The following is a 22,844-nucleotide window of genomic DNA, read 5'->3' on the forward strand; positions in this document are numbered from 1 at the left end:
GGAGCGGAGTGTCACGTACCGACACAAGAGGAATAAAGATAATGAATCTTGAAATATGCTAATATACTCAATCTAAAGAACATGTTTCCCAAAAGAGTATGGTGTGGAGGCTTGAGTCCTCATAGATATGTTCGGCGATGTTATAAATGATTTTTATACTTGTTGCTATCACCTGTTAAGAATATTAGTTGATTTTATGATGTTATCTGAGATATTTTGTTTTCTATTTTTAGTTGGCCGATGATATCTACTCAGTACCCGTGTTCTGTACTGACCCCTACTTGCATTTGTTTTCTTTGTTAATTGTGGAATGCAGCAAACATACCGTCGTCTTCAACTCAACCGCAACTCTAGCCAGTCTTCATTACACCGGATTTCAGGGTGAGCTAATGCTTCTAGCTTGGACTGGGTTTTCTTCCTCATGTCTTGATGCCTTGAAGTTCCGGCATGGACTAGCTTTTGTTTATTTTAGCTTCTTAGAATACTCTTAGTTTAGTAATTTGATCATAGATGTTCTTGTGGTGATGACTTCCAGATTTTGGGGAATAATAGATGTTGAATTTTAGAAGTTATTGAATTGTCTTTTTATTAATGAGTTTAAGTCTTCCGCATTACTTTCTGTTGATATTAAATTGAAATGTTAAGGTTTAGATTGGTTGGTTCGCTCACATAGGAGGGTAAGTGTGGGTGCCAGTCGCGGCTCGGTTTTGGGTCGTGACAAACTATAACTATGTTAATTAGCATATGTAACTATATTTTAAGTGGTCATTCCATTGTATTCATTGACTACAAGGTATATTCATTATGTGTACTACTATGCAGTTTCAATTTTAAGGCACTAAACAAGGTATTTTTTGTTTTTAAAAAGGTGATTCTTTGAATCACGTCACTAGAGTCGCAAACTTTCCATTATTAAAAAAAATTCTCAGTATTAAACTAAGAGCAATTTACAAAAATGACTATATTTATAGGGTTATTGAAGTTCAATAGCTATAAATATGTTATTTACTAGAAATGACTACACTTTATGTCAATTTCTAGCTGTATGTTTGTATAAAAAATTTATTTTATTGTTATTATTATTATTATTTATACAATGCATTAAATAAGGTATGATATGTTACCATAATTTTCAAGTACCAACCATTTATTATGTTCCTAAATAAGTGAAATTTCCATTATTAAATTACCAACTAATAATTACATATTGTATGCAAATATGATTGATTCACATAATACAAAAGGTTGTATTTATATTCTAAATACAATATATTCACTGAATACTAATCATAAAGGTATTCATAAAATTTTGAATGTAAAAGTTTATTCATGTCTTTTCTCGTTGTATTTTTACATATGTTTTTTATTTTATATTAATTATACACTAATACGGTTGTAATTACAATAACTAAATAAGGAAAATGTATTACTTGTACAATTAACGTATGAATACTTTGAATTCAAATTGGTGTTTCTATTTATAAAACTTAAAGTATTAATATATCAAGGATACAAGTATTTATAAAAATTTCATGTATTAATACATCAAACAAGGTAAAGTAGTACAATTTTAGCATATGAATACAACAATTAGAAAAATAGATACACTATTGTTAACAAAAATGAATATACTAATATACTATAATATGAATACACTGTTGTTAAATAAGAAAATGGAAAAATAATAGAATGTGTATGTATCAAAGTGTGTAAGTATTCGACTATACAAAAAATTAAAAAAACCAACAAAACGTCGATCTATTTTTTGTGAAGTTCTCTATAATACTTGAGGCTTGACGTTAACTTAGGTATTTATTTATAAAAATATAGTATTGATGTATTCAACTATACTTGTATTGCCTAATCAAATTGGATAAATTACTTATGTATCCAAATATATTTGTATTCACAAATCACCATTCTATTAATATTACAATACAATTATCTTGTATATAAGTATGATTAAATATAAACATTTGACATTTGATTGAACCACAAATATAAGTATAAATATAAGTATAATGAATTGAACTACAAAAATCACTCCTACATTCATACAAAAGGATCTTGAATTTGAAGGAATTGGGAGAAAAAAAAATTGTAATATAAGGATATTGATGAAAGAGAAGATATGAATACATAATTAATTATGAGTTTAATAATAATTTTCCTATTTATTGTTTATTTATATTAAACATAAAAAAAACTGATTACTGATATACAATTAAATTTGCTATATATCATATAGTTATAATCATATAACATAAAAAAAATTAAACTATAGCTATATTATTTAAATATATATTGATAGTTTTTCCGAGAGGAGCGGTTAAACTATTGTCTAAAATTACTCATTCAATGCTTAGCCGCTGGAATTCTATCTGTTTAACAAAAATTGTGACAGTTTACTTTATTTTCTCCATTGCTCTTCATCAGATTAATACATGTATTTACAAATTGATACAAATATGCATATGGAAAAACTAAAGAAATACATTAGATACAAATAAAGTGATTAAATATACAATATATACAACTATTATACCCGATGAATAGAACCACAATGAGTATACATATATTGAGTACACTGAATAGAATTGGTGTTACAGTATGTACACAAGTGGTAGTTTCTTCATTCAAATGTATTCATATATAAAAAATATCCACATGTTCATTAATCAATAATTTAAGATTTATCTTGTTACAAGTAGACCACACAAATATAACTATGAATTGATATAACACACTAAAGCATTCAAAAATAATTTTGGGAAAAAGTGAATTTTCATTGCTACAAAAAGCATTATTGACTTTTCTTCTCAATTCAAGATTGATTTTCTCTTTTAAAGATTTTGAACATTCTTTTCTGTTGACAGATTTTATAACCCTCTCTAACTACTATTGTAATTGTAAAAACAGAGGCTTCAACACAAACCATAGATAATAGATGACAATAATTTATTTTTTATTTTTTTAAAAAAAAAAAATAATACCATTAGAAGTTACTTGATGAAAATGAATCACGTTTTCGAGGCTAAAATCATGTAACGATGGTGATCTCCAAGATGATTTAGGAATAATGAAAAAGAATATTATAAGGACCAGGGGGAGGATCAAAGAGAGAGGTTACCGTGAAAGGCTTGTAAAAACACTAAATATGCATTTGCCATTTAATGTATAATTATATCCATTTTAATGATAAATATTTTAAACTATATAAATATATATCATTGTTTGTTGTGTCATTTAATATTTCCATTAAAAATAGATAAAGAAACAACTAACTAATTACTCCCATCATTTATTTTTTATCGGCATGTTATGCTTTAGAAAAGTTAATTTAACTAATTTTTAATGTTTAACTTGATTATATTAATTCAATATTAAAAAAAAAATATTTAAATATTAAAAAATTATATTAAAAAAATACGTCATAAAATATTTTTCTAATTAAGAGAAAATCCAAGATGGCAGTGCTTTTTACCTGTTGTAGCAACAATATTTAATGCTTGCACCAACCATTAAATAGTTCCCTGAAATAATGAATGATTGATCGAATTTTATGATGGATAATTAAGTGCTTGTACAAAGAGAGGATCCACAGCTTTGTTTAATACTTTCTCCGTTCACAATTATTTATTTGGATAAGATAATGCACTCCTTCAAAGAAAATTTAATATAATTTGATTAATATAACTTTATTATACCTAGAACATCAAAAGTTTACATAATTTTTTAATTGAACAAAATGAAAAAATTATTAAGGACAGAATTAGAAAAAGTAACTAATTATTTCTTAATTATTTAAATTGATATTAATCTTGGACATCTATTTTTAATATACATATCAAACAATTATGGACGAAAGGAGTACTAGATCAGTTCAATAATATTATTTACAATTGATTTGGCACATTCTTTAAAAAACTATAAATAAAACAATAATATTATTATATCTCTTTGATATAATAAACATAATGTCTTAAAAAATGTAATAAACAAATGATTATAATTAATGACAAAGATAAATTAGGAACTAAGTAAAAAATAATCTATAGATTTCATAAAATAAGCAAATATTGTTAGACATTTATTTTTAGTATAATGAACAAATATTGTTGAACAAAGAGTATTGCTAACAATTTTGGAACATTGAATCTCAAAATTAATAGTGTGTTGGACTTGCTTCTTTCAAAACCAAGTAACGCCTTGGTACCTTTACATAATAATGTTGTAAAACTAAATCAAACTAATAATATAAAGATAAAGAAAAGAAGAATATAAGACAAGAGATATAGAAGATGAAAACAAAAGAAATAGAGAGACAAAAGATGAGAGCATTTCTTATTCTTCAAAGTATTAATCAAATCTTCAAGTGTATACAATATAAACTTTTATGCCTCTATTTATAGTGTAACATAGAGGCATACAAAAGGTTAGTCATAAACATGACATTAACATGAATATAATGAGGGAGGTTATGGAAGGAAAATGTTACAAGAGTAACGGTTATAAAGTTGAAGGTTATGGAGGTTATGGTTATCTTCATAATTGAGGAGGTTATTTAGTAACTTCTTGGAGTAGTGGACATCCACATTATATTATTTTATAACACTCCTCCTTAGATGTCCATAGATAATATGTCTCGTTAAAGCCTTACTAGAAAAAAATTCCGTAAGAAAAAAATCTTAGTGAAGAAAAAAGAGTACACATATCTTTTAATACACTTTGAATATTGCCTCGTTAAAAACCTTATAAAATCCAATTGGGACAAAAGCCATGGTTAAGAAAAAGAGCACAACGCATATTTTTCTCTCCCCTGATAAAAACTTCACTTGATATCTCGAAAACAATGCATTCCAATCTTGTATCACAACTTTTCAAATATTGATGTTAGCCATCTTTAGTGAATAAGTTTACAAGATTATCACTTGAATAAACCTTTGAACGTCTATCTCACCATTTTGTTGAAGATCATGCGTGAAAGACTTTTGGTGAACTATATTTTGTTCGATCTCTTTTGATTATATCCTCCCTTTAATTGAGCTACATATTATTGTTGTATATGGCGGCTGAAAAATCACATATTTTCTGAATATGATAGGTCATGATTCTAACCAAACACATCCCAACTTACTCCATAGATCAGTATTATTTCTGCACAATTTGAAGAAGTGGTTATCAATTTTTGTTGAATGCCAAAATACTGGTGTGCCTCCATATGTAAGCAAATAACTCTTTTACGATCGAGCTTTGTGTAGATCAAATAAATATTCTGCATCTACATAATCAAATCATTTTTTACTCATGAGAGACTGATTAATTTTTATTGAAGCTCGTCTTTTCTCCTCAAAGAAAATCACGCATCTCCTAGCATTTGCATAACCAGCAATCTGTAAGTGCACCACTTGCAACCAATACATGACATTTTAAATCATTTTCATGAGGTTGAAAAGATTCTTTCTTTGTGTTAAGAAATCTCAAAACCATTGGGTACTCAATGAAATTGCTTTAACACCTTTTAAATCCTTCAAGGATTTTCATATAACCTTCATCGTCTAGTTAGATGTAATAATCAATCATTATGCATATTCAAATATTTCATCTATTGCCAGACTGAAACAATTCTCGTTGCATGCACAATTGGAGAACATATTTCCATTTAATAATGTCAGAACTTCTGCAAAAATTCTTTATGCCCCGAGGCACGAACTATACTTTATATCTTACGGTTATACTTTCGTACAATGATTCATTTGTATCCTCACTGACATATATTTTGATCTATGAACTATATGTTCAAAAGCATCATTTTTCTAAGTGAAACAAAATAAAACAAAATATACTTGAGTCATTTATCTGTCCACACTATATGACAGATTCGAATTTAAGATTCTCGTAACCATTATATAGTAACTTTTTGGAATAATAGACATCCACATTATACTGTTTTATAACAAATATGTTATATTACAATTATTTTTTTGAATTATTTTATCATCAAATGTAGATCGGGAGTATGAATTTAACTTAGCTCATGAGTAATCAAATAGTTTAATAACTAATTATTAACGACTTGATTGGTTATATTTAAAATAACATATATTATATAAATTTTAAAAATAAATGTTTATTTATAAAAATATCATTCACTTTATTTATTTATTTTTAATATTTTCACATAACTAAGTTTATAAGCATCTTGATGTATACTGAACTTTAATTTAAAACCATATACTTGAGATCCTTTTTTATTTCCTTAAATTTCATATTAAGACAAATCAGAATTTTTTTTTTATACGAGTAATACTATAAAATAATATATATAATAATGCCAAGACTAGTTAGGTTAAATTCCATCACTATTCCACATGACTAATGAAGATTTGAAATTTGAGAAATTACATAAAAGATTTATTAATGTCCTGTGACTCAACATCCACTGAAGCTGCAATTACACATTGGATTGCATGTTAATTAACAGTGCCGAACCCTGAAGGCTGCTACTCCCACCAGGATCTTATAAATTCCTTCGACAAACAATACCTAAGCTTTTACAAAAAAATAAAGGCTTTCAATTTCATCTTATCTGATAACAGTAGCCTTCATTCAATCACCTAGTAACCGTATCCTGTAAACAAAATGACACTCAGCCAAGCAGAAACAAAAAGTTAAGCGATGAAAGCAATTGCAAATATCAGAATTCCGTGGCTACCTGAGTTGTCCATTGGGTTGCCAGCAACTGCTGCTTCGGGCTCCTTGATCTCAACCACCACACAATCTGACATTAAGAATGTCTTCGCTACAGATGCAGCGTGTTCTAGACAACACCTCACCACCTGTACAGGCCAAATGAAATATGTCAGTTTTCGGTACTAACAAAAACCAAGTTGAGAGAGTTAAAACATGCTCATACTTTCTGTCACCAACTACATCTCTAAAAGTTCAGACAAGTACTACCATCTCAATTTTGTGGAAAAACATCCTCCTCCTATACCTATACTACATGCTCATACTTTCTGTCACCAACTACATCTCTAAAAGTTCAGACAAGTACTACCATCTCAATCTTGTGGAAAGACATCCTCCTCCTATACCGATACTACCAAATACTTCTTCTAGGCATTCCCCAAGAGAAGATTAGAAAAGTACACTGTACATAAACTATTCAGTGATCTGATGTACTACTCTGATTTCAAGCCATGAATTGCTTCAGACACGTGCCAGAGAGCAGATAATTTCAAGCCCAAGCTCACCTTGACAAGTGCTGGAGAGCAAATAATTAAAATTTAATTTCTGGTCAAACACAACCATGCGCTTCATGTCACAAGTTTCTATCCAAACCATAGTACCCCCTCTAAATTAGTAATATCCCTCTAGTTGGCGTCAAAAGCCTAAATCTATAATCCAAACTCATCTTAAGGCTGTTGGAGATTTCCAGACATCTCCTTAAGAATCAGGACAGAGAACTGCAACGAAAATTGTCAGTAGCACATCAAATCTATTCAAAGGATTCCTAAACACACCAAATCCATTCAGGGAATCCGTCGGAGACAAAAATCTCACGTGTTTGATCACATTATCAGCGACTCTCAATGGGATTCTAGAAAACCTTACCTTTGTTGGATCAATGATGCCAGCAGCCATTAAGTCTTCATAGTTGCCAGTTGCAGCATTATATCCAAATTTTGGATCATCACTTGACAGCACCTGAAAGGCAAATAAGAATTTCAATTATAAAACTCAAAATCATAGGATTAACAATAGTTATCAAGAAAAACTCAAGCAGAAGGCTTTTTTCCATGGGTGGCATATGGGCATATGGTCCATTTTTTCCCTAATCACCAAAGCATATATACTACCTTCTCACTGACAACACTTCCATTAACACCAGCATTTTTAGCAATCAATTTCAAAGGGTAGCTCAATGCTCTTTTGACAATATCCGCTCCAACCTGCAAGTAAGATAAATGATATCACAACACTTACAAGTCAATTGGTTTTATACCCTTTGACAAATTTCATTTTAGATTTACATCATTTTTGCAAAAGATCCTTATTTTTGAAAGATAAAAGATCTGAAAAGGCACACAAAAAGAACTTTGCAGCATCATTTCTATACAAATTTTAGAAGGCTATGTCAACCCATTGCATCAACAACTACATATGAACCCACAACAATATGAACGAAAATTAAAAACTACAACAAACTTGCCTTCTCCTCATCATTTGCAAGGGTTCCCTTTATGGCATCAACTTTTGCAGCAAGTCTGAGGAGCGTGCACCCTCCTCCAACAACAATACCTTCCTCAACAGCCGCCTGAAACCAAAGAGCAAACATTATTGTCACTTGGATCCTCATAATGCAAATCTTCCATCAACACATTCCAAAAATATAGGACAGAAACCTAATTAAATGGCAACAAACCAGGTTACCTTTGTTGCATTGAGAGCATCTTCTACTCTAAGTTTCTTCTCCTTCAATTCAGTTTCAGTTTGAGCTCCAACCTTCACATTCAATTAAAGCATCAACAACGTTCAGCTGCACTTCACATCCATTCAACAAACAAAAATTCTTAATATTGGACTGGAAGTTACCTGTATGACAGCCACACCTCCTGATAACTTAGCAATTCTTTCATTTAGCTTTTCCTTTTCATAATCTTGATCTGCAGCCTGCTTGGAATTCACAAATTATATGAAACTGAATCAATGAAAAACAATTTTTACCAAATACCAAACAAACACTAACCTCTATCAGGTTTTTAATCTGTGCAACACGTTTGTTGACTGCTTCCTGAGTGCTACCATCACCAACAATTGTAGTGGCATCCTTAGTCAGCACTACTTTAGCAGCATGACCTAGAACTTCCTTGTCAGCCTTGTCCAAGGTAAGGCCAAGCTCCTCCCTAATAACAGTGCCTAGAGATTACAGGGATAAATTGATGTTAGCAATTGTTTGTCGCAAATTCCAACAGGTACAAGTATCAGAAGTGAAGACGCAGAACTGAACCAACTGGATACCTCCAGTAAGGGTTGCTATGTCATCAAGATACTGGCTTTTTCGCTCACCAAAACCAGGAGCTTTAAGTGCAGCGACCTTCAAGGCACCTCTAAGCTTATTGACAACAAGAGTTGCCAAAGCTTCCTGCTCAATATCTTCAGCAATAATTAAAATTGGGTAACCATTTCTGATAGCATCTTCCAGGACATTAACAAGATCTCTTGCATTTGTTATCTTTTTATCAACCAGTAGCAACTGCATTTCAGAATACCTAACATCAGCAACAGGTAGAGTATGCATTCGAAGAGACATGAACATCTTAAGCTTTACTCTGTAAAGCTAAAAAAGACACCCACCTTACAGTTCTCATATTCAACGGACATTTTCTCACTGTCGGTAACAAAGTAAGGAGAGACATAACCACGGTCAAATTGCATTCCTTCAACCACACGCAGACTGTTTTCAGCACTTTTACCCTCCTCTAGTGTCACAACACCTTTCCTTCCAACCTTGCTCATGGCTTCAGCAATCATACTCCCTACTTCCAAATTGTTGCCAGCACTTACTGCAGCCACATCTGCTAGTTCACTGTCTTCCACCTGCACGAACATTTGGTCAGCAATCTCAATTTTATTTTATAGCAAGTACACATGCTTGCAGTCATTCAGTATCTCTCATCAACCAAAACATAGCAAATTGATACACAACCCATAAGCTAACAGCACAAAACAAACATTCAGATCATTGCATACAGCCAAAGACCCATTGATGAATATATATACCTCTTTTGACATATTCTTCAACTCAGCTACTAATGCTTTTGCTGTCTTCTCAATTCCTCTGGTGATTAGGACAGGGTTTGCACCAGCTGCAACCACCTGCTTACACAATCTCAGTTGGTAAAAAAAATAATTCCAGTAGATTTAACATGTTGAAACATTTCAGCAGCATATGGATTTCCCAATATACCTTAACACCTTCAGCAATTAGGCCCTGAGCTAGCACGACAGATGTAGTAGTCCCATCCCCAGCCAAGTCATTGGTTTTGGCAGCAGCTTGTCTCACTAATTTCGCACCAATGTTTTCTACTGGATCCTCTAATTCAACCTTTAAGAAATGATAAAGAGCAATTTGATCAAGTCAACTTTAAGCTACTAGAGACTAGTCAAATAGACGAGCAATGACGAATACAAGGAGACTTTTTTTTTCAAGTGAATAAAAACATAGCATATCAAAACAGCTTGAAGTTCAACAAGAAATTAACTGAAACAGCTAAAGATATGATAAGAATATTATGTGTTAAAAACACACCTCTCTGGCCACAGTAACTCCATCATTAACAATTTTTGGAGCACCATACTTGCTCTCAAGGACAACATTCCTGCCTTTTGGTCCAAGAGTAACTCCAACTAGATCAGCAAGTTTGTTCACACCATTCTGTGACAGAAGGAAAACCCAGCATACAAATGAGACCGTATGTATATGCAATAAATGTAGTTGATAATTTGAGTCAAAAGCGCACCTGTAGCTTCTTGATAGCTGAGCCATCCTTGTTGAAGTGCAACTCTTTAGCTGCAGCCAAAATTGTTGGCCTGCGTGACTTTCTTAGTGCAACATTTCTTTTGCTCCCGAAAGAGGTGGAAGATATATTAGCAACAGAGGAAAGCTTGTTTGAGGAAGTGCTGGGAGCAGCCAAGGGACCTGCTGAGGACATACCAGCAAAAGTAGATGCCATCTATCCCTAAAACAAAAAAATAAATTATCACATAATTAATAAACACCAATATATACTAGTACTAGTAAATAAGAGCAAGATTCAGAAATACCAAACAAAGAGCTGGCTCCAACTAACCCAAACAGTGAAAAATGAACAATTCTCAATTGGCTAGCTATTCAGATAAGGTTTTACAAGCCAGTCAAACGCACTCCACAAATGAATCAGTTGACAGACTGAACAGATACTCTTGACCATACAAATCTATAACAACATTGAAACAATATTAATAATAATGGACCTGTATACGTGTAAAGATCCAATTCAACCTTAAAAACTAATTCAAAGAGGGATTTACCCAAGTGAATATCAGCAAAACTACCCATCCATTCCCCAACCACTGCGGACTCAAAACTCTTAACAATACATTCAGCAAAAACAAGAATTACACTTCCTTATCCCAAAAGAAACACTTTTTTTACCATCCAAATTAAGAAAGAAGCAGAGAGAAATGATGAAATAAGTAAGAAGCAACAAAACACAAATAGCAGAAGAAATGCATTACTATTGCAACCAGACACCAAAAATAGCAGAGATTTACATACAAGAAACTAAGAATATAGTAATTTGTTAAGCTTACCTGAGAAAGGAAGATTAGGGTTTTAGTATAGAGTCGTTGAAGAAGTAGCTGGGGAGTGGGTTTATCTTCTTATTTGGATAAAAGGAAACTGCTAGAGTGTTGTGAAGAGATTGATTAGGTTATATAATGAAACCAACCACAAAGGCTCCCAATGGACGGTCCTTGTTCCTCTTCAACCTTCTACTCAATCTCAGCCGTCCAAATTACCTATTATTTGTCCTTCTTTGGAATACTCTAGAAGTTTTTTTTTTTTTTAATCGCAATTGATTTATTACTCATAATACACCCCCCTATAGTTTAGCAATAATGCTATTTGCTTCTCTTAATATTGAATGGACTTGCATTCGGATCCATTGATTTGGAATCCAAACTATTACGGTTGTCATCACTTGCTAAAATTAATTAATCTTTTTCTAGTTTATCCAAATAATTAATATGACTTTTGGAAGTATAAAAAAAATTTTAAGATTCAAAATTTGTTTTCTTTAAGAGACTTTTTTAGCATATCAAAAGTATTTTTTTTTTCATATTTTACCGTTATTAATATTAATTATTTATTTTTAAAATCAAATTCTAAAACATAACACTGAACATCGATGTGTATTATAGTATTGTATCTCTATTAATTATTATCTCGTAGATAAAAAAAATTTTAAGATTCAAAATTTGTTTTCTTTAAGAGACTAATTATATAAATATAGGACAAATCAGTAAAGTTTACTACTCCATTAATGATTTGCTTAATCATCGTATAAGATAGAAACTGTCCATCTAATATGAGACGTACAGAATACTAGCTTAACAATGTTAATTAAAATCGATACAATTTGAAAAGAATATTAGACGAAATCTAAGCAACTTAAGGTCTCGTTTGATCACATGAGATGATATCATAATTTAAACGAAAAAGAATCTAAAATATCCTTGAAGTATCAGAAATGGAAGGAAATTACCCTTTATCCATCTATTGGCTCCAAAATACACTTTGTCCTTCTCATCCACTTATTGGCTCCAAAATACCCTTGTCATCTACATTTGGGTTCAAAATTAACCACTTATTTAACGATTTTAAATTTAAACTATTTAAATATTTTTTTAATACATGACGCTCAACTATTTGTTATAATTTAATTTATTAACCAATCTACTGCCCACCCGTTACTAATTAAACTACACTCAATTAATAAACTCGCCCCATTACTAATGCACAAAAGAAAAGTTACTACCAATAAGTGTTTTTAAATTAAAGGCGAAAATGTCTATAGAATTACATCATCATACATTCAAGTGCTCAATCAAAACATATTATAATTCAAGTGTTTAAATAAAAATTACCGGTAAACTTAAAAGTCTGATTATGTTCATCTTAATTATTCATTCGCCTCAATTATGTGATGTTACTTAATAGATAACTCTTTTTAAAAAAAGAATTTATTAAAGTTTTAATATTTAAAACAAATAATAAATATTTATAAAATTATATTAAAAAAAGTGCATGAATTAATTCGAGGGGTGCTACTTCTTTACCTTTAATCATATATTCTGAATTCAAGTTTGAAACAAAACCCCATTGAAAGTGTCCTCCTAGATAAGCGGCTCAACCTAAATTTGACTGGGGCTTCAATTCAGAATCAAATAATTTTGAATGTCATTTTCAGGAATCGGTAATTTCGTCGTTCTTTAGTAATGTTTAGGGCAATTTTGATATTAGAAATGGTTTATTAATTGGGTGGGGCTTAATTAGTAATTGGTGGATAGTGGGTTGATTTATAAATGATATTAATAAATTAAATTATATCCAATAATTGAGCGCCAAGTATTTTAAAAAATATTTAAATAGTTTAAATTTGAAACTGTTAAATAAGTGGTCAATTTTGAACCCAAAGGTGGATATGACAAGGGTATTTTGGGGCCAATAGGTGGATAGAGGGTAGTTTTATACCAAATTTTAGTTAAATAAAAAAATAAATATGGTCAATATCATTAGTAACTATATCATCACGTTCATACTCCATGAATATTTTATCACTATTTTGATATTCTCGCAAAAAATTGTAACACCACAAACATTAGTAGGCTAAACTAGAGCCTAACATGAGTGTTAGAGTCATGAAGGTGGCCTAAGGCCAAGGCAAGGGGCAAGGTTGCCCAAGCCTTGCCAAAGCACTACCCATGACCACGAGGGCCTTCACAATCACTGGTGGTCACCATGCCTCGTGGTGCCAGAAGCAGTAGCCTCGTCAAGGCTTCCCCAAATTGGCTCCTCCATGCGAGCCACTTCACGGCTCGTGAAGCCTTAGATGACTCATAAGAGTGGCCTTGTGTCACGCCTCAAGCCTGGGTGAGACCGACTGGCATTCGAAACCTTAACTTGATACCTCACCTGAGCGAACCACTTAACTGAACATACCTACAAGGGACAGGAGCAAAAATATTAAGTAATGCATTGATCATCAACTAGAATGAGAAGCAATTATTTTATACATATAAAAGTCATCAGTGCATATGCTATCTTGTGGACCCATAGGGCAGTATGAAACACATAACTCTAACTATAGAAACCTGATTTAGACATATTCTACGAAGCCTTTAACACATGACCTGATTCATAAATATGTCGAGATAAGGCCCAGATGTACCTTAATCCATCTATGTAAATCATATGAAAAATATAAGGCCCTTAGTGGAATTGGGTATCACTGACTATAGATGAAAATCTGCAAGGGGTTTCCGCCAAGAAACTTCCCATCTAAAACGTGTGCACCTGCAGTGTGAGTGCAGCACCCCTGACATAGTATAAAAGAATGTGAGTAGATATAAAATTTGTACTCATATGCAAGGTGAATTGAAAACATGATAGTTACTGAAACTCTTATAAGAGAACACGACATATAAGGGTAGCAAACACTTGGAAACCGCAAACATACTATAGATCTATGCAAAAACTTATGATCATTTTAGTTGACGTACATCTTCTTGCCCAAGAGGATGACACATAAACATGTATCAAAATTCTATGAAGCGGCTATAAATGAAACATAATTCAATTTCCTTTTTTTCTCTATTTCATCATGATACTTTAGCGATGAGGGGATAATAGAAGAATTGATAAGTTACATGGAGTTTACAATATACAAGTGGATAAAATGGGTTTTATCATAAGAACAAGTAAGTTATAGGAACATGTGACACGTGGATAAGTGAATTGTGAAGACATGTAACATTTGATCAAGTAATTTATAAGACATGTAGTCACATAAGCAAATGAATTATAAGATAGCCATGTAAACAGGTGAATTGGAGACATGTAGTTATATAAGCAAATGGACTAGGAGACACGTAATAAAGTGAGTGACATGTAAGAATATAATAAAAACAATTGAGCCATCAAGGGCATTTAATACACATTAACAAGAAGGCAATGGCATGTGAGTTATGAGATTATGCGACACTCACACAGATAACTATGAGAATAGGTGACATATGAAAAGGTGAATTATGAGAACAAATGACAGGTCAAAGTACATATGTGAACACAGAACACGCAAACAAGTAAACTATAAGAATGTATAAAATTTGAACAAGTGAACTATTATGAACATATAAACACATAAGCAACCTGGGCATCTGGAAACTAGAAACAACCTATAGGATCACAATGTCATGTTTTACCCTTCTCAACACGTTAATTAATTTTCTGTGGATCTGACTATTAGCATTTGGGTACATGATATATTACTATACTTGGATCACTATATATTACTTTTTTTTTCCATAATTTTTGCTGCTTCACAATCTTCGTAAGACATGTAATACAAGCGACCAACTGATAAGTGGTAGAAGAGGATGATCCGTGCTAGGAAATTAACCCCTGGGATGTTGTCCTCATAAATATAAAAATTGAAATCGATCCATGCTAGGCTTTTGCCCTTGGACTGTCACCCATAATTATATAGATTAAGATCGGCCCATGTTAGGTATTTCAACCTTTGAGCTGCCACCCATAATTATATAGATTGAGATCGGTCCATGCTAGGTATTTCAACCCCTAAGTTGTCACCCATAATTATATAGATTGAGATCGGCACATGATAGGTATTTCAACCCCCGAGCTGCCACCCATAATTATATTGATTATTGACTTTGCTGTGTATATTTGATCTTTGAGATTATCCTTTTGATGCTCATAATTCTTTTGAGTTGTAGGGCTATATACTAGTGATGTAGACATGTGAATAAAATACTAGAGGCAGCAAAAATGATATTTGGAAGCAAAATGTTACTTCAATGTATTACTTAGGAACTTATGACTCAATAAGATTCATTAGGTACAAAGAATATATACAAACAATCTATGAAGGTTTCGGAAAGTTGGGACATTGGGACATGTTGCATGGTTCATTTAAAAACATGTTTCAACTTTTCGAATGGAGGCATACATGCATTTCAAATGGAAGCGTGCAACTCCTCTTATGGATAAGTAAGGACCGTGTAAGATGTTGTGGACACCCAATTTTGACTCTCCCCGACATAAAAATTAACTTTCGAGCTTCATTAATTTCGAACGATTTAAAATAATTAGCTTTATAAAATTAAAAAAAAAATTCAATTTATTTAAAGTAATTTTAGTAACTTTATAATTTTAAGTAGTAAATATGTTTTATATAATTAGTTTTATTTTATAAATGTTTGAAAATAACCTCAATAAGATTTTAATTTTAGTAAGTATTTTATTAAATTAGTTTAGTTTAAATTATACTTATATTTTTGAACTATTAGTTTACAAGCAAGTTAATTATTTTTTTTGTTAAGATTAAGAAGCTCGTGAATTAGTTATATTAATTCGTCCTATCTAAGTTTTAGTCAAATTCACTATTGAATTCCAATTTGACTGAATCGATAGTTTCATTTGGCTTTTAAAGGATAAATTTTGGGGCCCTTATAAAACAATTTCAGCAATCCCTATTTCCCCAGCCCAATCTAATGTCAAAAGCAGGCCAGCCCTATATCCATTCAGTAGCAACCCGCTCTCATTTAATCCAAGGCCTAATCTTTTTCTTTTTTTTTCAAATATTGCCCCAACCAATCTACCCCTCAGATCCAACCCAGCCCATTCTTTGTTCACCAAAAGAAACTCGGGAACGTTGAGAGCGAATCGATAACGTTTGGGTCGATTTCTTCACAGCAACCAGACGAAAGATCTAACAGCGTTTTAGCAAAATCAAATGACAATAACACGTGAGTCACTCCACCTCACGTGGGGGCCATTTCACGGAAGCAGCAGCAACGGCTCCAAACGGTATTTCTTCTCCGTCAAAATAAATAGAAAGGTGGTCAATAAGGGAGTACACTGACCCCTGTTGTCTTCTTCCTCATGTCCTTTCAATTCATAGTAGCAGCAACTCTAACCACACAAATCGTCCTTGCAACTCGAGATTGAGCCACGTCGCTCAACAAGGACCTTCAATCAATTTGGAGCGTCCGTTGCCCTTTTTCGCTTCCGGAATGGGGCAGAATTTCAAAAAAAAAATGTCTCCCTATTTTGGTGAAAGATTTTAGGAATTTGAATTCGAAAATGGTCCCTTTTGTCTGATTGAATTTCACCTATTTTACCCCAGGGAGGAACCCTATTCTTATTCTATATAACATTTTTTTTTCACGGTAAAAAGGGGAGCTCTCTTTTTTTTTGGAGAAGATAGAAAAATTTTGGATATACACAGAGTTGAAAAAAAAAGGGGGCAAGGAATTTTTGGTTGGATTTTCATCTTGAAAATTTCTAGAGCAAAGGTATCGAGTGAGCAAAAAACAGTGACAAGTCATATAAAAATACAGAGAGATGGTTCAAAGAAACAGAAAAGAGATTTTCTTCTTCCTTCCTCTATAGTTCTTGGGTATGGTATTCCTACTCGAATAATGTGGGGTGCTGAATCAAAAGAACTCTCTAAGCTTTTTTTTCTGTGGTAGTGGAAGCTCGCCTTGGCTCGTTCCCGTCTCAAGTTTGCCGCCCCGAAAAAGGTGAAATCCCTTTTTAGCGTTACTAGTCTTATCGACTACTTCTTTTTCTTGTTAACTGAAGCATTTTGTTGATTCATTTTTCTTCTTTTTTTTCTCGTGTTTCTGTCTTTCTGTGACTCAATGTTGGTCATCTGATGAAATATCATTTAGCATTGGGTAGAGTGTTTTGGTTGATTAAGATATGAAGCATGTTTTTCATGAGAGTTACTCATCTTCAAATATCTGTGGGGATTGTATGTAGAACACAAATTCTCTGTTGATTTTTCTTTATAAGAATAAAATGCTACCTGTCTACAGTTGAGTTTTGGTTCGTGAAGATTTCAAGTATTACCATGTCGCCCTTATAGAGTTGTTTGTTCGAGAATATGGTTGAAATATGAAAGTGCGGGGAGTGTGCATCTCGAAACTGCTTTTCTAGCTTTAAAAATCATTACTCTTCTCGCCTTTTTAAAAAAAAAAAGCTTTTCATGCCTGCAATTTGCTTAGTTCTTTGACTGTTTCACTCGTTTTTAGTCTTATTTCTCTATTATGAATCTGCATCATTTACATTGCTTCAGGCATCTTATGCTTCACTCTTTCACCTCGTGTTGAAGGAGTGAACCGAGATGTTAATAGTACAAATTCTTGTTGTTGCATTCGCTGTTGTTTTGGGTCCTTGCGTCGAATTCGTGATTGCTCTCTTTTGATCTTTTACGTTACTGTTTTGTTAAGTCTGTTTCAAAGTGTTAGCTTTGGTTTTTTTTTCAGATTAAGCATACTTTGTTTCTAGTTTTTCTTTCCAAGTTTGCCATCTACTACCCCATATTGTCTCCTAAGTTTTTGTATTTTGTAAATGGATGTGCCATGTCCTTGTTTATTGGCCAGTTTGCTCGTTCATTAGGCTTTCATCTCGAATAGTTTCTAAGTGTTACGACATATTTTCTTTGAATGTTAATCTAATCGGTTTTTTTTGAATCATGTCTGTGAGTTAAGTGTCCTATTCTATATTTTTTAGGTTGTGTTCAAATATCGATGATAAGTAGTTTCGGATTGGGATTCATGTCTGGTTTGACATAGTTCTACCCTTGTCTTAAACAACGGCAAGCAATTCAATCCTAGTTTTCATCGTCTTATGGCTTGAAGTTATCAGTCATAAGTATAACTGGTTCTTTAGCTCACACATTTATTCGGAATTATTAACGAACCATGTCAGCCTTTAAATGTTCCATTTATTTCCACCCATATGTGTCTTAAGCATACTAAATTGGGTAAAGATGTTTGCTGTGGTAAGTTGTGTGAACGAAAAAAAAAAAGAAAAAAATACAGTTTCCTTCTAAATTTTGGCCTGCTGCTATGTTTTAATAATTTTTTGTCCTTTAGGGTGATATTTTAGTAATTTTAGTTTCCATTATAGGGTTAAAATTTTGATAGAGGTGTCCATATTTAACAATCAGGCAACATGCTCTGTCTTATCATTTTGGATTAGTGGTTTGGTTAAGGATTGTATGTTATCTGGAATAAAATAATGCTCACAAGTTTATACACACACATGCAAGTGTGCCATTGTTCAATAGTGCAACCTGCTTATTAATTTTTGTCTCTCAATTTTGTTCATTTGATTTTTCTTTTGAGTTGCGTTTTTGGTTCAGTCTGATTTCTTTTGAACAACTTTCATTTTAGTTAAACTCTGTTTTGTCTAAGTTGTTTTATTTGTTTTATGGCTTCACATACTAATTCTTGCCATCATTTTGTTGCATGTAACATCCTCCGAGCCCCTTGGACTCCTACTTTTTCCTTTTGCATTCCGAGGGAGAGCCATAAAGGCTCAATTCGTCCTTTCGAGTTAGCCGATCGAACATCGACGTGCTGGTCTTTAAATCAGAAGAATTCAAAGCATGCCGAAAAGTTGAAGATTTTGGGCCAAGAAGCCCAAATTTATTTTCTAAGTCTTGTATTTTGTTCTTTTGGGCCTAAGCCCTTATCTTTTGTCATTATTATTTTGCTAGAATTTAGGACAGGTACCACATTACGGTGGGCCTAAGGCCCCAAAACGAAAAGGGGTCCAAATACCGATCTTGGCGGACAGAAACCAGATTTGGACCCAACTCTCTCTCTCTCTCTCTCTCTTACTTTATTGTAGTTATTTGTTGAATATTGTTGCTAGTCTTAGGGTTAAAGAATCCAAATCCCCGAAAGTCGTCACCTCGTTTTAGTTGTTTAGTTAAATCATTCAAGTAAATATACTTAAAAATAAATTTTGCAAATCTCGTTTAGATAATAAATTAATATTTCTCAAACAATAAAAAATATTTTTATCTCAAATTTTAAGTTAGATCATTTTAAAGGTTAGTTGCCGGATAATCACATGTTAGCGAATACTTTAGGTGCCATAAAACCTTTCTAAAGTATAAATATGAATCCTCAAACCCCCTTAAAAAATCTTTCAAATTGATTTTCTGTTTTGTTCAATTGGAAGGATAGTTTTCTTAATTTTTCTCAAAAATTAAGTGGCGACTCCAAAAAAGTCTCAAAACTATAAAATATTTTTTCCGAAATAAAACAGAATGACAACTCTTCTGGGGATTTGGAGGATTCTAACCTTAAAACTAAATTTGTTTGGCTACGTGAAATATCTGTCTATGTGTTCCTTTATCGTATTATATCAACTGTTGTACTTCCATCGCATATTTTTCACCAAACGGCAAGTAGTTTGCATTAGGATAAAGGAGGTTACGTGGCTTACCACGACTTCTTTCAGAAAACACACAAGTCTTTCTTTGGGAGTAACAAACGAATAGTTGGCTTGCGGCCATCCAACATCGTTTGTTAGCTTCATCACGTCGTCTGTCCGACTCGCCGTCACTTTTGAAACAAATTCTAGTCAGCCTAAGATAGAGAGAAACCAAAACCGAATTAAGCATTAGCCTAAGATGCCTTAATACCCAAGACGTATTAAGTCCATTAGTTTAAACCGCCAAAATTATGTCCAAGGTCTCCGACCTCACGACCTATCATTTTTCTTGACATTTGAATGATGTTCATGTGGAAATCAAAAGTGGGGTGGGTAAACTTAACTGGGTTTTGTTTTGTAGGTATGAATCGCTTTCCAAGATTCGACATGGTCGTAGAAGCACCGCCTCTACTCAAAATATGGTATAACGACCTTAACGGAGATCATAGAAGAACAATCAACAAGTATGTGGGTGCCCTGACTGAGTTACTCAATATGAAAGGTTTGCCTGAGCTAATTGAAATCCTTACAGGTTATTGGGCCAACGAGAAAATGGTGTTTCGATTCGGGACTGTGGAAGTCACCCCGATAATCAAGGAACTTCGGGACTGCATCAACACAGTTGGTATAGGGTTATAAGGAAGGGTGAGAAAACAAGAAAATATCTTGATCCCTAACAAACCTTCTGTCGAAGAAATCACAGACTGGTTCGGGTTAGGAAGAGATTACTCTTACTGGGCCCAAGAATCTAGCGTATCATTCAGGGATCTCTACGTCAGATTCGAGCACGTGAGTTTGTATGCAAATTATAATAGAGAGTTCAGAGTTACCTACAGAGAATGGAATAAAATCCAAACTTTGGCATTTCATGTCGCTCTATTGGGAACGATGGTCGTGCCACACGGAGCGAGCTTGAGTATCAACACTCGAGTGATAATGCTTGCACACACTTTATTCAACGAGTTTAAGAATCAAGGACAAGTAAAGTATTATCCGTTGCTCCGGTCATAATGTCAGACATGTATCTGGCCTTCGGAAAATGCAAAGAGGCACATCGCTACTTCCAAGGATGCAATCTGCTCCTTCAATGGTGGATTTTGAGTCATCTAACAAAAGGGCACGGGACTCATGAATTACATACCTTGGATAATAAGAATACTCTCAAGGATTTGAACGATATGCTGTTTTGGGCAAATCTGGAGAATCAAAGGATTAGAGAAAGATGGGCTCAGATTTTCTCCGAACTAAGAGAAGAAGATCTCCAATGGATGCTCGATCACTTCATCTCAAGGGATGTCGTCGTAGGGGGCCACAGACAACTCGTACGTCCACTACCAGGTATTTAGGGAATCCGTCCTCACGCACCATTCCGAGTCCTACGACAGTTTCGGAGAAGTCAAGTCACGCCTCGAGAGGCATACTATGGCGGCTATGTGTATGATATTGGGGATGAAAGAATAGACGACGCTACAGAAATGCTAAGGAAATGGAAAGGGTCCAAACGAATGAAGAAAGACACCATCGCTCCAAATCGGTTTGACGCCGGATACGATGGAACTTATAAGGCTTGGTTGAAAAAGAACATACAAAGTATCTCCTCTCCAGTCCAAAAAAGTTGCCGCAGTTTTGAAGACAAAGAGATCAAAACTATGATCGAGTTAAGAGAGGTAAGCGGGAAGCCCAAGAAATGTATGCCAAGTTTATTGAAAATCAAGATGCTCTTGATAAGACATCTCAGGAATTGGAAAGGCTAAGACGCGGTTTTGATGAATTCGACTCATGGGTCAAAAAGAAGATAGAGGGAATGCAATACGAGGATTGCGAAGAAAAAGGACGCAGGAGCGAGGGTTACCTGCTGATACTATGATGCATGTTTCAGCAGTACAAGACTCAGGAAAGCAGCGAAGAAGCAGGGCCATCAGGGACTGCATAGTGGACTTCGCCCCTGCGCGGGTTTTTGTATATATATTTCTGTTATTTCCGTACGTTTAAATGGCCCATGCGTGGGTCTGTCACTTTGTATTTTTGATTCTTATTTCCCCTGGTTATTCCCCTTGTGAAAATTAACTATTCATATGTGAAATTTGCTTGGGGGGTGATTAACTGGTTCAATTCCACACGTACATCGTTCAAATGCGCTAGGTCTTCCCTTGGCACAAAAGGGTCCCCTGTTTGTTTAGGACGCAATATATGTGTTTTTAGCTATTCATGTGATATGTTTCTTTGGATGAGGCCATCGTTAATCCACTCCTTTCCAGAAATTTCTGAAAAAATATACACAAGTCATTATTACAAAATGTTTGACCAAATTTCCTGAGTCTTAAGTTTCTCAGCCAAAAACAAATCTCATAACCAAATCCTAAACATTACTCTGCCCTCTCAAGAAAAGTGAGATCATAGCTATGGACAAAGGAAAGAATATCAAGACTGAACCAACCGAAGAAGATGATCGACATACAGAAGCAGCACGGAAAACACCTATATGATCTACTGTTTCCTCCTGAGAACCCCGAGTTAGAGAGCATTGAAGAAAGTTATTAGGAAGCGGTCGCTCACAAACCTTCTCTGGAAGGACGTCTGGCAGAAGGGGACCAGAAATTCACTCTCGAAGCATATCCGCAAGAATACCGAACAAGGATGGAAGCTATTTCGTGCGCCCTAATTTTTGAGCACAATCGGTCTAGGCGTATGTTGAGGCCTGTCGAAAGAGCATCTTCCCAAGTGGGATCAGGGGACATCTACAAGACTTGTGAGTGTCATC

At 33.6% G+C, this 22,844-nt stretch overlaps 1 protein-coding gene across 2 annotated transcripts; it reads right to left on the reverse strand.

The window, feature by feature from the left end:
* Positions 1–6,344: 6,344 nt before the first annotated feature.
* Positions 6,345–11,499, reverse strand: LOC107002531 (ruBisCO large subunit-binding protein subunit beta, chloroplastic). 2 transcript variants are annotated; one of them, XM_027914009.1, is made up of 16 exons: positions 11,359–11,438; positions 10,857–10,982; positions 10,527–10,745; positions 10,316–10,441; positions 9,974–10,111; positions 9,787–9,882; positions 9,361–9,603; positions 9,025–9,259; positions 8,753–8,922; positions 8,599–8,676; positions 8,437–8,508; positions 8,216–8,320; positions 7,863–7,955; positions 7,618–7,710; positions 6,716–6,839; positions 6,345–6,631 (listed from the first exon to the last, which is right to left on the reverse strand). In XM_027914009.1, exons 3-16 carry the CDS (start codon positions 10,737–10,739, stop codon positions 6,618–6,620), a joined length of 1,800 nt encoding a protein of 599 aa, XP_027769810.1. In that variant the 5' UTR covers positions 10,740–10,745; positions 10,857–10,982; positions 11,359–11,438; the 3' UTR covers positions 6,345–6,617. The 2 variants fall into 2 exon arrangements, with proteins under 2 accessions (XP_027769810.1, XP_015056078.1); XM_015200592.2 differs by lacking the exon at positions 10,857–10,982 and having other exon boundaries at positions 11,359–11,499.
* Between the last annotated feature and the right edge of the window lie 11,345 nt (positions 11,500–22,844).

Source organism: Solanum pennellii, chromosome 1, assembly GCF_001406875.1.
Source record: "Solanum pennellii chromosome 1, SPENNV200".
Lineage (NCBI taxonomy): Eukaryota > Viridiplantae > Streptophyta > Magnoliopsida > Solanales > Solanaceae > Solanum > Solanum pennellii.

Excerpts from the sequence above, each read along its gene's own strand:
- LOC107002531 (XM_015200592.2), bottom strand. The coding sequence starts at position 10,739 with ATGGCATCTACTTTTGCTGGTATGTCCTCAGCAGGTCCCTTGGCTGCT. Across the intron at positions 10,442-10,526 it reads CAGCTATCAAGAAGCTACAG|AATGGTGTGAACAAACTTGC; the intron begins GTGCGCTTTTGA and ends CTTCTGTCACAG. Across the intron at positions 8,321-8,436 it reads ATGCTCTCAATGCAACAAAG|GCGGCTGTTGAGGAAGGTAT; the intron begins GTAACCTGGTTT and ends CTTTGGTTTCAG.